General features: G+C 38.1%; 2 protein-coding genes across 2 annotated transcripts; both read right to left on the reverse strand.

Annotated features, from left to right (window-relative positions):
- Nucleotides 1-3,675: 3,675 nt before the first annotated feature.
- LOC111376618 lies at nt 3,676-7,014 on the reverse strand. The gene is made up of 5 exons (XM_022999577.1): nt 6,970-7,014; nt 5,229-5,378; nt 5,013-5,094; nt 4,005-4,795; nt 3,676-3,954 (listed from the first exon to the last, which is right to left on the reverse strand). Exons 1-5 carry the CDS (start codon nt 7,012-7,014, stop codon nt 3,676-3,678), a joined length of 1,347 nt encoding a protein of 448 aa, XP_022855345.1.
- Nucleotides 7,015-7,053: 39 nt separating this feature from the next.
- On the reverse strand, nt 7,054-11,395 carry LOC111376621 (cinnamoyl-CoA reductase 2-like). Its single transcript, XM_022999586.1, has 6 exons — nt 11,097-11,395; nt 10,457-10,626; nt 9,513-9,698; nt 9,189-9,351; nt 7,617-7,803; nt 7,054-7,467 (listed from the first exon to the last, which is right to left on the reverse strand). Exons 1-6 carry the CDS (start codon nt 11,209-11,211, stop codon nt 7,335-7,337), a joined length of 954 nt encoding a protein of 317 aa, XP_022855354.1. The 5' UTR covers nt 11,212-11,395; the 3' UTR covers nt 7,054-7,334.
- Nucleotides 11,396-16,550: the final 5,155 nt, after the last annotated feature.

Consider the following 16,550-nt stretch of genomic DNA (forward strand, 5'->3'; position numbering starts at 1 on the left):
ACGTCATACTCAAAAATATTATTCCTAATTTTTGTCTTGTAAAAATTGTTTATGATTTTAATGTCGTAATTCATATTCGCATATTTAAATAGGTTACGGAATCCAAAACTTCACTTTGAAGAAATGTTAAAGAGCCCAATTCTAAATTTTTTTCAAGTGAAAATCACAGAGTAAAAAGTTTGGACAGTCACCAAACTTCCCCCTTTGTAACATTGTGGTCACTGAACTCACTATTGCGGCTGGAGGGTCACCGAACTCCCAAACCCATCGCCCCGTCCATCACCCGGCGTCCCAGCCGTTTGGAACCTTCCGACGTGGCTTCACGGCAGCTGAAGTGGCAATCGACGGCGTCAAACTCGGCCAACATGGACGCGATTTCAGGCTGAAAAACACGATTCTTCACTCAAAAAACTTCAAAATCCCCAACCCCTGCCCTAAAATCCCGAATTCAAGGTGAAGTCTCCCCCAATTCAATTTGCAGAGCGTCACCATCTTCCAAGCGACCTGGTAGCCGTCCACGCTCGGAACCACATCCCGGTAGGCTTGAAGGTTCTTCGACATCACGAAAGAGGTAATGTCATCAAGTTCCAAACACTATTTTGAATCTGGCTGAATCTGAGTTTGTTAATGCAATGTGGTGGGTTGAAATTAGATAGATATTGAGGGGGTCAAACTACTTAAAAACATAACTAAAGCAGAAAGTGGAGTTGTTATTGGGTCAATGGAGACCATGGCTCCCCTGGCCATAATGTAGGTCCTTTCCACTTGAAAGATGTTTCATTGGACTTGTGCATTCAGTTATAGTTAATCTTCAAGTTAGTATGCGTGTCTTGTTGCACTGACTCATTACAATTTGATTCCAGTATTCGAGCTGGAGGTGTTGGTGTAAATGTTCAAGCTGCTGATACAGTTATTATATTTGACACAGACTGGAATCCACAGGCAACATTTCAATGCTGCTCTTCTTTATCAAAATGTAAAACCATTGATATGAGAGCTCAACATTTGCTGAAATCTTTCACGTCTCTCAGGTTGATCTGCAAGCACAAGCAAGGGCTCATAGGATTGGACAAAAGAAGGATGTTCTTGTTCTCAGATTAGAAACAGTGGGTACCTCGACCCTGGAGTTGCAGTATTTTTTGTTTAATTTCTTCCTGTCCACAAAATGTTAAAATTATGATGTTTCTGATATGATACCTTATCCAATATGGAGTTCTGACCTGAAGAATTTTGTTTGCTTACTGTTTCAATATTAATGCACGGTTCAACACCACTTTCTTTTTTATGATTATAATTTCCTTGAGGGATATTTGCTGTTTTGCTTGTGCTGATAATAGCACCCAGCTCAATCCTCACTCAAGTTTTGACATCTTTATGGGTTCCAATTTTCGGTACCTTAATATGATGAAGTTCCAGTGTTGGTGTTGTCTTTCCCTCAATTTACTGTTATTGAATTTTTTTGGAAGTGGATGCATAAGTATGGTACAATGGTTATTGTTAATGTTGCTTGAAGAGGCTGATTACGTTGTGCACCTTCCACTCTTCGAAATTTTTGAATTTTTTATATTGAAGAGGCTGATTATATTGAATTTTTGGCCGTTTTTATTAGTTTGCTGATTACATTACATTGTCACAGTTGTAGGAAGCCGGGGCACTTCTTGTATGATTGCCCAACAAAGAAACAGTGCACTTCTTGGAAAGATAAAGACAAGTCGAGAGGTAAATCAAGTGAAGGCAAGTGAACGTTACGTTCCGCAAGGGTAAAGGAGTTGCCGAGGATGAAGGAAACTAAAAGAGAATCTCCATGGATTATTTCTGCTTAATATTTTGCTTTGTTTGAAAACTTTCTTCTAGATTTAAGTTGATGTATGTATTTATGCAAGGTTTTATGTACCTTTATTTGTAATGACATTAACCTTTAACTAAGTTAATGATGCAAGAGCTTACCTACTATTTTGGCTTATTGTTTTGGCTTAGTATTTTACTTCGTTTGTATTGTTAGGTGGCTTATTGTGTGCAGAATCATCCCAAGTAATTAAAAGGCAGAATACTGGCATTTAATACTAAAGGTAGAATCATCCCATAATCTCCCAAGTAATTAAAAGTCTGCCTATATTTGCTGTGACAGAAACCGAACACCCAATTTACAATGTTCAAAAGAAGTCCATTTCATTGATACCACTAATCAAAAGGCATGCACCCAATTTACAATGTTCATTTCCATGTACAGCCATCAATGAACTAATTATACCACTACAAAAAATATTAGAGGACATCCAATAAACAATCTAACAAAAGCACGAGGATTCCATTGACAAAAAGGCCACCATGGAGATGTCACTCCGTTGACAAAAAGGCCACCATGGCTATTTCAATCTCAGCAATGTGTTGCAACTCATCGACCAAAAGTAGCGGCTGGTCCATATTCTAATATCCTTGAAGGCGATTCCCTTGCAACCGTAGGCGTAGGCATGAATTGCATTTGATTTTCTTCCCTTCGGCCTTGGCTCAATGTTCCCTTTCCTCTTGTGGCAACCAATTTACCCTGCCAAACCGAACTATAATTATTAATATCGGCCAAACACAATTATTAAATGACACAATGAAATGCAACTAGTTCTTGTATTACTTGTTCATTTACCAATACATTGCAATTGTTTTCAACTGGTTGTATTTCAACGTCTATCCAATCCTACGATAAGATAGAAATTAACAATATGACATTAGTTACAATGAATCTCAGACTTAAATGCAAAAACAAAATGGTACACTTACATCAACTGGAGCATTTGCACTGGAATGATATCGCTTATTATGTCCCTTCAATCCGCATTGCGAGCACGTCATCGTCATAGCCCCCTTCTTCTTCACATATGCTTTTCCTTTCATCCACACAACCATTTCTTCTGCCTGCTTTCGCCTCTTTTTTTGTTTTTTTCCCCCACGGGACACGGTCCACTTGAGGGGGAAAATTGTAGGTGCATATACTTCAGGCCACAATAATCTTCCATTAATTGGGTTCACAATATTATTGTAGCATCCCATGTATGTCTCAATACTATAACAGTTGTCAACGAAATCTTCGGGTTGATTCCTGCACTCGCGTATCACGGCAATGGCATGCATACACGGTATACCTGTGATATCCCATTTCCTACATGCACATGTTCGTTCCTGAAGATCAACAACAAATGTCCCGTAACTACATTCTACTTGTCACCTTGGCCCCCCAGAGAAGTGCAAAATACATTCCCTTGACATATCACTTGTCTGATCCAACTTTTTCTGAATCTTTGGACACAAACGACCTTGGCATCCTACCATCTTATCTCGCCTTTTCTGTATCCTTGTCATGAAAGTCATATGCACTGATGTAAGCATATTTAGTATCAACTTTTCTCTATCCTCTAACAATGTCTTATTGAACACTTCGCAGCCATTGTTAAGTACCATGTCGCTCTTCGAATGCATCGAAAAATGTGACTGACTCCACTCCCGAGGGTGCCTTTGTATCAACCAATCATATGCAGCAGTACTCACATCGTGAAGTTTTTGCATCCACATTTTAAATTCGGGGACGGTTGTGGACTTTGCCGCGTGCCAAAGATAATCCTTAAGAATTTTGCTCTTGAATCCTGCATTGAAGAAGTTTGTGTACAGGTGTCGTACACAAAATCAATGTTCTGCTTCCGGGAACAATTCATCACATACGTTCTGAAGCCCCTTTTGCTTATCAGTCATTAGTGTCCACCCGCGTCCGTTTTCCATTTGAATATCCTCGGCTAGATACTTCATGAACCATCTCCACGCTTCCGTATTCTCCTTTTCCACAACGGCATATGCCACTGGGTAAATACAATTACTAGCATCCTGTCCAACTGCTGTTAACATAATACCACCAAAACAACCCCGCAAATGGCACCCGTCAACACCAATCACTTTCCTACAACCATCCTAAACCCAACTTTGCAGGCATTAAAGCATATATACATTCCCTTGAATACTTGCTCCTTAAGTGTGATGAATATAGAAGATCCTGGGTTTGTTCTATGAACTTCCGCTGCGTATCTCCTTAATAGGCCAAATTGCTCCTGGAGGGTACCAAATAGGATCTCCTTCGCATATTGCCTCATCCTACAAGCAACATTTCTACTTATTTCCGTCTTCAAATCATTCCTCACAGTCGCTAAAATGGACTTTGTCTTCCAATCAGGATCTGCTTTAAATTGTTCAATATATCGATGCGTCAGGAAAATGTAGTTGCAATGTCTATTGTATTGACTCCGTGTGCATGTGTGTTCGGGGGTGTAAGACTTCACTTGCACCGTCTCAGTCTCGTTCAACTTCGAAGCCCAAATCCTCCAAGAGCACCCCGATTTGCAAACTCCTTGAGCTCTTTTCCTATCATTACACCTCAACTTCACATTATATCCGTTCAGAGCACCATAACTTCTCACCGCGCATCTAAACTCTTGCATTGATCGAAATAGTTGTCCGACCTCTAACTTTGGATTTCTCATATCCATCTCAGCAAAGAATTCAGGGAAGCGATAACCAACCTCTTCATCCGATGAACATTCCAAATTTAGCTCTTCGAAGGATGGATACTCCAAGTCATCAAATGTGTTAACCTCATCCATCTCCCCTCGAAGCACTACTTCTTCACCTTGTCCCACTGTGTTGATATCCATACCAATTTCAATACCGTCTATCACATTAAGATTGTACAGCATATCGTCTTCCTCAGAGGCCATATCAATATCGGATTGAGAGAAATCAGAATCTTCCTCACCACCTGTAAAAATTCGTGCAAAAAATAAAAAAAAATTTAAATTAAACCAAATATGTTTCTTCCACCTGCAATGTGATCACTAAGCCAGCTGCTATTTGTGTGGTAATGAAATGGAGTCTTAATTAGTTTGTTCAATCTAAACGGCACTCTCATTAAGTCGAAATAGCGTATTAAACACAAGTTGGATGACATGATGCTAAAATTGAAAAATGGTACTTACCTTCACTTTGGTCTCCCTCCATGCGTGCAAGTGAAACGGCTTCAGGCCTCGCCGGGCTACGAAGAGGAAGAAGAACAATCGCCTGCAGGGGGGAGAAAACGTTGGAGGGCTCGAGTTAGGGCAGGGGTTGGGGATTTTGAAGTTTTTTGAGTGAAGAATCGTGTTTTTCAGCCTGAAATCGCGTCCATGTTGGCCGAGTTTGACGTCGTCGATTGCCACTTCAGCTGCCGTGAAGCCACGTCGGACGGTTCCAAACGGCTGGGACACCGGGTGATGGACGGGGCGGTGGGTTTGGGAGTTCGGTGACCCTCCAGCCGCAATAGTGAGTTTAGTGACCACAATGTTACAAAAGGGGAAGTTTGGTGACTGTCCAAACTTTTTACTCGAAAATCACACCTAGCCCTACATTTTAACTTGTTAATTCAAAATTCAAATTTTAACTTCATTATTTCAAAATTAGATATACCATATCCACCCCATTCCTTTAACTCTAATTCGTTTTCTATCCAAACGAAAAGTCACAAAACTTCTTACCTTTCTCATTCTTCAATCACAACACTTATTACTATAGACAAGTCCACCGTAGTCCCATCCAGGACCACCGTGCAGTGGCGATGGTTTTAAGGAGGTGGGTTTTGGGGATAGTTTCTTCCTCCTTCGATTTGCTTAGTCTGAATTATGCGGTGATTTTTGTTGGTAGTTGTTGATGGTTTGCAAATAGTGGTAGTGGTGTGATGGAGTGAGGTGAGATGAAAAGCGTTTGTAACCAATAATTGATTTGTAACTAATAATTAATATATGATAGATAAAATAAATAATTTATGACTTATAAATAATATGTAGCCTAAAAATGTGTAATAGAAGCTGTTTGTAATTGTGACTCAAAATTTGTATCTTTGTGACTATGTAATTTGTGACCGTGACAATAATTGCGTGTTATTTTGACCTTGGACCTTAACTTGTTTGTTACAAGGTGATCACAAATGTAACCATCTAATTTTAGAATTTTTTTTCACATGTTTCTTATTTTCTAAAGTGTATCTTTAAACTTTATAATTATGTATTCTTCCATTTTTTTCAATCATATTTTGCTTCTGGTAGATACTAATGTATATGAGTCATACTAATTCTTTTCTATCAAGCATTACCATACATTGTTAATGCAGTCGTAATTTTTTTGGCATAGCTTAAAAGAAATATTTTAAGCTAAGAAATTTACTATTTTATACAAATTAAAACAAAATAAAACCCCGGTGGGTGGGGGGGGGGAGTGTAAATTTTAAGCTAGGCTAAATGCATTAATATGGTGAGGTTGTCAACATAATCGGACGAGAAAGGGACCTTGGCAGTGGTCGAAGTACGTTCCCACGGGAATAAATGTTACTTCTGGTGGAAAGGGCATCTTTGCTTCTCTTTTAATTATTATTATTATTTTTTTTTTGTCTGTATTTTAAAGATATTTTTAGACCCCAATTTAACCTTTGCAAACTTTTTAGAGGACAAATCTAGCCCATGTTTCAACCCATTATATAAAAATTCATTTTTTCTGACTCTGAACTCATTTTTAACTACACATTCTTCCCATAAAATAATTTTATACAAAAACTCAAAAAAATTTCTTACTTACTAATCCCAAATTCTTTAAAAAAATCACTATTACAAAACTCATTCTTTCAAGAAATGAGCTCACACACACCCCCAATCTATCGAACTTATAGAAAAACTTCTCCATGCAAATAATAACACGAACATGTCAGTTTTGTACGAAGAAAAATTGCTTAAAAGTAACTTTATTTGATTTTAACGTTGAAAAGCCAAAATGGTGGATTCAGCAGCTTGTCAATCCACGGACTGGGACGGGGCGTAGGCTGAACCTGAATGCGGTCCCAATACACGTGTGATTGAGGGATATTATATATGCTGTAGTTTATGTACATTAAGTCCAGCCACATTTTACCTGTAAAAGCACTTGAGATAAATCAGCTCCCACCAAACCATACATTACTCACTTCATTATTCACATCTTTGCTAATAAAAACACTTCCAACTAACACACTTCCCTTATATTGCATTGGGGTAATCAAAGATTCCATAAAAAGGTCTACATGGCTTTATTTCCTAGACGACAACCGTACGAGTAGAGTAACAGATTATATAAGAGATGACAAAAGTTATTTAAATTATAACTTCGGTATATTTTACAACATGTTTAACATAAAAGAGACGAACATTGCCAGCAACAACATAGAATTGTTGCAAACATGAGAACATGTATGAGAATACTTATTGAAGAGAAAGTGCATTTGTTGAAATTTGATGGCTTCAATCCAGAACCCAAGCCTGTTTGTAGCTCTCAACAGAATCAACAAGAGTTTCTTCGAGTGGCCTATATTTCAAACCCAGCCTCTGCAATTTTTCTGAACTGAGATTTCCCAGTTCTGCTCCCTCTGTAAAACTGCAACAATAAGGAAAAGCGTAAAATTCACAACCCGGGGCAAGCAATGCTAGTGTGATGGATTCACAAACCAGTTTACCAGCTACAAATGCGTAACAATGTTCTGGCACTAGTAAAAGTGTATTTAAATGATGAAAATATAAACTCACCGCTTGGGATATTTATAGTCGGGATAGATTTTCATCAGTTCTTCCACGATGTCCTCAGTTTTTAACATGTAAGCAGAACAAATGTATCTACCTTCAGCTTCAGGTTTTTCATATACCAATTTTAGTGCTTCAGCTACATCTCGAACATCAACTATCAGCCGGGTTTTGTTTTCCACTTCCTCGTGTCCTTCAATGTGAACAATAAGAAAAATAGCAATATATACAAAAGAAGGCCAAAAACCGATATACAGAACAACTATCAGAAGTTCAGATGATCCAGGTTTAGATGCTAAATGGAACAAAATTAATTGTGAAATTGGGACTATAATTACCTTTTCATATTTTCCCAATAGTTCACCTTAAAGATGTAATAATAAAAAGGAAGGAGGGTTATCTATTAGTTTTCAGTATGGTTGCTTTGATCTAGAGAGCACCAGATATATAAACTGTATCAATGTATTGAGAGTCTCGAACACTCCCATCTTCCAAAAGTAGAGAAGCAGAAGAAAGAGAACTGAAATGAGAGTAAGGATCCTAAAAATCTTCCAAATGCCCCACAGCCCGAAACTTACTGGAACATAAATATTATGGAAGTGTAAGATATTAGATAGACCAGTCATTTCAATGCATATTTAACAAGAGATGGGGAGTAGAAATGATTAGTGAACTTAGATTACTAACACAAAGAAGCAGATCATCTCATGCCAGCAAGCGTACAGAAAACCTAACTAAACTTTATTGGATCCACTGAGGCATTTTAAAAGAGGAGCTAATGAAACAACAAACATATTGCATTTAATTACTACCACAAACAAGACGTCTGATTTCATTTCTGATGTGATTTCAAGTGTACTGGTAATGATCTAACAATCTCTATTGATATAGATTTACATATAAGTGCAATGATCCTACATATTTCTGAATCTCATTTGTGTTTACAACCTCGATAAGTCTCAGTTTTAATGTTTGTGGTTTGGATACGGTTGAATATAGAAATAATTGTTAAGTTGTTTTGGCTCATGAAACTCTGTTCCTATAAGAATACAAACATCGAGTTATCTTGTCGACCGAAAAATGGTTGTCCCCCTCCCATGCCATGGGGATTCTTGAAAGTTGGAGTCAATCTGAAGTTTAATCAACAGCATGTTTGCAGTTGGAATCTGCAGGTTGGGAATAATCCCGGACATTATGCAGAACTGTACTGAATGTTAATTTTATTAGCCATTGTTTCAAGTGTTCCAGCTATAGCTTTAAAGTGACGTAGACATCAGCTTAGGACACTCAAACATTGTATTAGAATTAATCCAGAGACTAAAAATCATTAAACTTAAATTAGAATAAGGAAAAACAAACAGTGATAACATAAATCTGTATCAATAGAGATCCTTAGTTAGCTGTTTACATCCTCAAGTCCACTAGATGACATTAACTGGACACTTTAAATCACATTAGAAATGAAATCAGACGTCTAGTTTGTGGTAATGTTAATAATAAATGAATGTATAAAAAGATTACCATAATAACTTACGGCACTGAATATATTCAGTAAGCAGTAATGATATGGGTAGGTACCTTTCAAAAGCTTAATAAGAACGAGACTACTAGAATTTGCTGTGTTCTGCAGCATCGGCCCAAACACACCGGTTGGACAAACAGTTACAACATCAAGTCCACTTCTCTTTGCATATTCCCAAGCCTCACTCTCCGCCAATGTTTTGGAAAGGCAATACCAGTTCTGTGTATACATAGCATCAAGTGTTCAAGTTAACTGGGGGAAAGAATCTGATAAAACCTTCTGCCAGTAATTTTTGAGAGGTGATATCGATAAAATAACATCGTCTCACATGTAATTGTTTAAAACAATTTTCATAAAAGGTGAATTTATCAGGCATTTACATTTGATGATCTGCAGTATTCTCTGTCTGACCAACAGGTCTCATCTATTACTTGACCCTTGGGCCTGTTAGGGTTCATCACAACAGCAGCACTTGACGATACATATACAACACGCCCAACATTTGCCTCAGAGCATGCCTTGAGTACATTAAGTGTACCCTTTACAGCAGGCTCAATCAGTTCTACCTGCAATTAAATTCATACTGAAAAATATAGAAGAATAACTAAACTGTGACAGCAGCACTTCTGAAAACAAATTAGCAGCTCCAAAATATAGTGTTGTAGTCACAAAAAAGTTTTTAAGATAATCCAATTTATTGCACTGCAACAGAATGCACCTCAAAGGGCACAAATTCCCTGCCATGGAACAATCGACATTCAACACCAAATTTGATCTTGCAATAAGAATGCAACTGTTTCAGTCAATAATTTTCCTCAGTATTATATATTAGCCCTTGTTTGGCCTCCATTTCTTAAAATTCATTTTCAGCCACTCATTTCATAGGACTCACAAATTTTATCAACTTTTTAACCACACATTTTACCAACTTCTATCAAAATCTATTGAAAATATAATTTTTATCCCAACCAAACAGGGGCTTAATTTCTTACTGTTCTTAGAAACATATTTTTAACATTTACAGTCTCTTAAGCTGTTCAATGTCTACCAAAAGTTAAACTCGAAGTGGCTGAATCATTTGACTATCGTTGATAAAGAAATTGAAACCAAGGGACTGATGTGTGATTTAACCTGAAAGAAGTAATTGATCCATTTTTTTTTTTTTTACTAGCTACGTGTACGGAAAAGCTATAAGCCCAAAAGAATTTTTTCCGGAGGTTTCCCCAAAAACTTTGCAAGTAATAGCTCATTTATTGCTTTAATAATTACACTCCACATATTCACAATTCAATTAAAGTCATAAATAACCATGACATAATCATGCCTCGGGATTTGGCACGGAGGCTGGTGGAACTGGACTTGCAACATGGAATACTCCATTGCATCCTTTTATGGCTGCAGAAATTGAGTCATAATCCAGCAAGTCTGCCTTGAAAAGTTCCAGTTTCCCAACCACGTTATCGAGGTTCCTCAAATGAACATTTTTATCATCAGCTGCAAGACACATACACTTGACATGTATATATCTTTCTAATCAAAATAACAAAATTTTCCTAGCCACACCTTCCACCACTATCTGATTTTGAAAACACAAGCTTGTAGAATCACTTCCATTTCAAGGGTATAATTCAATTTCTCATGAAAAAAATGATAACAATTTTCAACATAGAATTGCCCATTTGCCCTATCCAAAGGCCCTCAAGCAAAACCCCAACAGTATTCCGTGGTAATAAAATGATTTGACAACATAAATAATAAATGGGCAGTAGTAAATAAGAGCAGAATTCTACATATCAGATGAAGAAAGAAGAGAAATGTTAAGCAGCAATACGTATAAAGCCTAGAGGATTTTGTAAGGGTTATAAGAAAGATTCATTCATATCTGATTTGAATTACAAAGCAAAAGCAGCAGCGTGTGAAATTGAAGAGGCACAGAGAAAGACAAGATCGTAGAGGATACAAACCAGGATTTCTGACGGTGCCATGAACAGTATAGCCCTTGGAGAGGAGAAGCTTCACAAGCCATGAAGCTACAAACCCGCCTGCCCCTGTCACGCAGACTGTGTTATTCGTCGCCATTGAAACACAAATGGAACAGACAGAAACTCCCTAATAATACTCAAAAATTGTAAATAGGAATTATTTCCCTGTTTGGTTTAATTAAAAGTAAGACTTTTGATAAATTTTGATAAAATTCGATGAAGATGATTATCCATTGTGGAAGTTGTCGACTGCCTGAAGAAACATGTTTTGTTCCAATATTATTCTATTACTAGTGGTCGCTATAGTGAAATAAAGAATGACCAAGACTCTACATCCCAATCCAATTGCTTACATTAAAAAAATCCTAATTATTTATTTTATGTTTGGCAAAGTAATTAAGTACTTATAAGTTATGAATTACCAAGTGTGAATCTTCAATATGTTAATCCTAATGTGCATGAAAAGTAAGTGTGAATCTTCAAAATGTTCGAAAGAAATTATATTTAAGTATCTAAGAAGATTAAATCTTTGCCAAACATGCTATAAATTATCTGATACAAATTTTTTTCTTTTAGCATTTTTTTTAATATAAAGTGCTCCTACGACCTCGAAAATGTTAAGAGTATAACTTTTTCAAAAAAAGTTGGACATCGTCCATTTTATCATCTTTCGTCTTTTTCAATAGTCAAATTAATCTCTAATAATATACAGAGTTCAAAGAATTTTAAGAGTTTGACTCTCTAAAATAAAGAAAATAAAGTAATTAAAAAAAAACATATTCGAAATGATTTAACTATCTTTAGACTATTATTTGACTTTTATATACTTTTAATTTTTTTTTAAATATAAATCTTTTATATGACTTATATTGTTCATTCTTATGAAATCATCACATGCAGTAACAAATTTTTATTTTTAATGTCATTAACACATTTTTTAAAATATATATAAGTCACCTAAATTAGAAAAATAAAAAACCAAATTACCAAAAAAAAAAAATTTATAACATCAATTCTCTTTGATGAAAAAAATAAATCTCTAAGATTCAATATTATCAATATTTTACCAATATATAAATTTTTTATTATATTTTAAAAGTACAATTAAAATAATAACAAGTTGAAAAGAGAGAATAATATTGATATTTGTATTGTGTCTTTAGGATTCGTAGAATGAAAAAGAGGGAAGAGAAATATTGAAGAAAGAGTGCAATGTTACATTGTGAAAGACATTTTTTTTTTCCATTTTCCTTTTTTTTTTTCTTTTTTTTGGCGAAAGTCTTTCAAAATTTTGGAGTGAATGATTTTTATTAGATTTTGTATTTGTAATTTCTACTTAAAAGTTATTAAATTAAGGATTTTTTTTAAAAATCATTAAAAGTGATTGATATTTTGGATAGTCGTGACTTTTTAGGATTTTAGAAAGTCTAAATTTAATACTTTATGATTTTTTAGGACGTTTAAACAATCAATCTTGAATACTCAATGAAATCAAAACAATTATAAACTTTGCAGCAATGCGCTTAAATTATGGATGAATAAAAATATTTATACAAAATTTTGTTGACAAAATGGTGTACTGACTCTCACAAAATTAGCGGATCCCACGTGAATTTAAAAAATGTCGACTTGTGGTCCTTCTCCTTATTGTGAGTAGTGAGTAATAGAGTTTGTATACGTAGTATGATCCATTACGGATAAGCCTTTAAAATATTTCTTATCAACTTTACTTCAAATCTTCTTTTCTCTTTCGTGTTTAGTCTGGATCAATGAGCATTCAAAAATTTTTAAGCGTATAAATGTTTTTTTTTTTTTTGAGACTTCAAATATATTGGTTAAACTCCGTATTCAAATATTATGATCTTACGTCTAAAATGACAAAACGACTTGATCCATTGTTGAGTTCTATGGATCCTCACAATACTCTAAGGTTGTCTGGTTGTAATTTTCTAAAGCCAAGAAACTGTTTTTTTAACCTTTTTTTAAAGGTGGATCCCACATAAGACACAACCAGTCAATTAAAGTGGCTGCCAATGGGAAGAATTTTGCTGTCAACGGTAATAATTTAGCTGAAAATTTCTCCCATACAAGCACTCTATTTTACTTGTCGTGATTTTGGATTTTTAGCTTCATTTTTAATAAATTAAAATATCCCGGATTGTTGAATAAGAAAGTTTCATTTTGACCCGAAATCCAAATTGTAACTTAAAAATAAAAATAAATAGCAAAAATTCATCATTCATTCTCCGTCATCTCTTATGAAAATTGACGGTGACATTCGTTCCTTCATGATTTTTTTTTTTTTTTTTTTAACTCTCTTTCGTTCTATCACTTCATTGATAACTTTTATAAGAGTTCATTTGCATTTTGTTTTTTAACATATATGTATTCTAATTTTTCCTCTTTTGGATTGAATTGTTAATTGATTTATTGAGAATCAGTCGTACAGCTAGACCTGGATTCACGAAATTATAATGACTTAGTTGCTAACGTTGACCCCAAAAAGTGCGCCAACAGATGCCGGTCCCACCCGCACTTGCGTGGGCGAATGTCCAACACGCTAAGACACGTGGACGGTCTAAAACGAGCGATTTAAAGGGGCGTGGGAGTAGCCCAACGACGCGGGACGGTGACGTTCGGAATCCGGCGGGTTGTTCGTAATCCGATTGTACAATAATTACCAACCGGTGCTCGTAAATATATATATGTGAAAGTGTATAAACTCGATTTATGTATTGTCAGTAAATGAGAGAGAGTTGAGTAAATGTAGTCTTGGGTATTGATTCTTGCATTAGCCTTTGACATTACACAATGTGAGTATTTATAGTGATACATATGAAATGGGAGTCCTTGGATGAAGTGGCACGTTGCCTCATCTCCTTAGTTCAAACGTCTGTTCTTAGGTATGGGACTTAACTTGCTGCTTACGGCGCCTTTATTGCTTGCGCAGGTCCTTTATACTAGTGACAAGACTTGACCTTTATGCTTGTGACAAACGTTCCATCAGTCATTCGAATAAGATCTCTGAGCAGGCGATCTCTTGGGAGAAGTGATAGTGGAGGAAACTCCTTGTGGTTAGGAGGCTCGCGCATCAGTTTCGGGGCTTCGACCATTTGACAAATACCCCCACCTGAGGACCTGAGCTACATTCAACAGGTTCCATGCTTTGGGTCATGGGACTTGGTAGTTGGACTTCGGCAGAGTACGTCGGATCGTGGTGCCTCGGTGGATGGACCTCGGCTCGAAGCAGTTCAGATGTAGCCCACCTCGGCAATGTGTGCCACCTCGCGCAGGAACGCCACGTGAATCAGGATGAGTGTGCCATTGGCTCGGGTAGGTATGACATGTGTGACAACACGCAACAATAGTCCCCCAAGTCTAAGTATAGATATTTATATCATGGTTGGGGTTTGAGAAGTGTTGCCGTTGATGAATGATGAAGAAGCCTAGGTGGTTGAATAAACCGAACCTGCGAGGTTTGATTGCTGAATGGTGAGGAGGAAGCCGAGGTGGTTCAGGGACCGAACCTGCAAGGCTTGAATGCTGAATGGCGAGGTGGAAGCCGAGGTGGTTGAGGAAACCGAACCTGCGAGGCTTGAATGCTGAATGGCGAGGTGGAAGTCGAAGCCGAGGTGGTTGAGGAAACCGAACCTGCGAGGCTTGAATGCTGAATGGCGAGGTGGAAGCCGAGGTGGTTCAGGGACCAAACATGCAAGGCTTGCCGAGGTCCAATGGTAATGATTGTGCGTTGGTTGTTGTGTCAATGATTTGATGTTTTGTGCTTGTTTTCGAGGAAAGGTAGCTGAACCGTTACGACTTCCAAGGCGCTGCTGCCGTCGAATTAAAAATATAATTATGAGGACAGCTGGCGTTTCTAGAAGCAGACGCGTTGGAGAGGTGCGTGGGAGGCACGCATAAATCTGAGGCGTAGGATTTAAAAACTGTTTGAATTCAACGCCTTGGATTGGATCTGAAATGGAGGGCTCGAATTGATTGAAATTTGATCTGACGGCTGGGGTTCGTCTTGGGCCTTTATAAAAGGCAAGAAAATCCCAATTTTCAGGATTTTTGAACACTTTGCACTCTGAAACTCTCTCAAATCTCCAATTTTTCGGCGTCGAGCTTGTTTGTGATATTAAATTTCGACCAGTATCCGTTTGTGTCGAACTCGTTTAGGTATTGTTTGCATAAAAAACCCTTGTTACTATCTTTGTACTGACAAAATGGAGTCCACTTCGGGTAGGGAGCTTGTTACAGTGGCGTCTTTAGACTATGGGGTCGGTCATGGGGGGATATTCGAGGTGGATAGGTATGCCATGGCCGAGGAGGCTATAGATTATACCCAGGAGTGGGGGGCTTCTAGAGTGCCCTCGAATATAACGGGGAAGAGGTTGGGGGAACTTAGGGAGAGGTACAGTGTACCCCATAACATAGAGATGTTAGTGCCCGAGCCGAACGAGCGGGCCTGCTATCCGAGGCCCGGCTGCGTGGCCGTGAGTGAATACCTGTTCAAGGCAGGTATGCGTCTTCCTCTGCACCCTTTCTTTAGGGCGGTGCTTAGGAAATTCATGCTGTCGCCAACCCAGGTTCTGCCGAATGGGTGGAGCCAGCTGGTCGGCTCGTACTTCCTGTGGAAGGAAATGTCACTTGGGGAGGACATGCCTCTTCATGTGTTCATGACACTGTTCCAGCCCCAGGTAATTGGGAAGGAGTCAAGGGGGTGGTACTACCTCACGCCTTGGGGGGCTCACGCACCCTTTGTGGTAGGACTTCTTTCCTCTATCAAGGGGTGGAAGGAGTCCTGGTTCTGGGTGCGAGGTAAATGGCAGGCAGTGGAGGGTGACAAAGCCCTGTCATGCACAGTGCTGACCCAGTACTACGAAGCTCGTGAGTCTCCCAACCTCAGCTTGTCTTTTGAAGTCAAAATATGAATTCGTTTAACTGTTGGAGGTTCCTTTGCAGATAGTAGTACGAGGTTCGAGCTCAGCAGGGAGGAATTCGAGGTGATAGAGGACATTTACAAGAGGCCTCTGAAGTTTCGGCACTTCGATCACCTGATTGATAGAAGCAGATACTTCTTGGACTTCGAGCTGATGTCATCCAGAGGTTTGAGGCCCCAACACTTGATCCCTTGTTTTTATCCTTATTGTTTCTTATGCTGATGCTGATCTGACATATTGTGCAGACAAATTCAAGAAGAGTGAGTACCCTGCTCCGAACATGGCCTCTATCTTGAAGGCCACTTCTACTGCGAAGGCGAGGCCCCTGAAGCCTGGGTCCAGTGGGGCAAAGGAGGTCCGAGGCAAGGTTGAGCACCTGTCCAAGGACTGCACTCCCAGGGCCTCGGAGGAGGCAACTACTCAGAGGCTAAAGAAGCCTAAGGAGCCTCATGGCAAGGAGAAAGTCTCTGAGGAGACTAAGAAGAGGAAGCTGGTG

Source organism: Olea europaea, unplaced genomic scaffold (assembly GCF_002742605.1).
Source record: "Olea europaea var. sylvestris unplaced genomic scaffold, O_europaea_v1 scaffold1534, whole genome shotgun sequence".
Classification (NCBI taxonomy): Eukaryota; Viridiplantae; Streptophyta; class Magnoliopsida; order Lamiales; family Oleaceae; genus Olea; species Olea europaea.